Raw genomic sequence first — 734 nt, 5'->3', positions numbered from 1 at the left:
TGCGGCGGCGAACGTCGCACGCGGACGCGCTCTACCAGCTGGCGAACGCGAACATGGACGGCGGGGCGCGCGGCCGCGCCTCCCGAAACCCCCCCCCCCCGAGCGCCACGCCGCGCGCGCCGCAGGTGCCCATCTTCGGCGAGGCGCCGTCGGTGGAGCGCGCGCTGGACCTCTACGCCCAGGCCGGCGCCCGCGGGTCGGCCGACGCGCTCTACGCGCTCGGCGTGCTCCGCTACGTCGGCCACGGGCCCGACTGCCCGCGGCCGCGAGGAAACCAAATCTTCGACCCGACTTCAATCGAATGGTTCGGACCAGCCTCTTCGGCCGTGCTTCGAGCACTCAATGAGAGCATTCGTCCAAAAGTCAGCCGAATCGACTTCGATGTGACCGAGCTCGAGAGTTCTCAAGTTTGGGAGAACCCAGCTCGCTGATTGAGTTCCACGCAGGCCCGCGGGACGTCGCCGCCGCGCTCGCGCACTACGGCGCGGCCGCGGAGCTGGGCCACGAGGGCGCCATGCTCTGCCTCTACGACGCCCTGGGCGACGGCGACGCCGACGGCGACGAGTGGCTCCACCACAGCGCGTTCCTCGGCGACGCGGCCGCGCGCGCGCTCCTCGCGGAGCGCGGCGCGGAGCCCCGGAAGCCCCGGGCCGTCGTCGCGGAGCGCGCGCGCCTCGTCGCGCGCGTGGGCGCGCTCGAGCGCGCGCGGAAGGACGCGCGCCTCGCGCCGCGCA

General features: G+C 74.1%; 1 protein-coding gene across 1 annotated transcript in view; it reads left to right on the top strand.

Annotated features, from left to right (window-relative positions):
* OGT7 (hypothetical protein) overlaps window positions 1-685 on the top strand; it is a gene marked incomplete at both ends in the record, with an annotated part of 3,720 nt that extends 3,035 nt beyond the window's left edge. The window contains one exon of the mRNA XM_009044874.1: window positions 424-685. Coding sequence (XP_009043122.1) covers window positions 424-685 — 262 coding nt within the window. The remainder of the gene's footprint in view (window positions 1-423) is intronic.
* Between the last annotated feature and the right edge of the window lie 49 nt (window positions 686-734).

This window comes from Aureococcus anophagefferens, assembly GCF_000186865.1.
Source record: "Aureococcus anophagefferens unplaced genomic scaffold AURANscaffold_958, whole genome shotgun sequence".
Lineage (NCBI taxonomy): Eukaryota > Pelagophyceae > Pelagomonadales > Pelagomonadaceae > Aureococcus > Aureococcus anophagefferens.
Note: the sequence above shows the minus strand (reverse complement) of the source record. Positions and strands in the feature narration are given on the sequence as shown.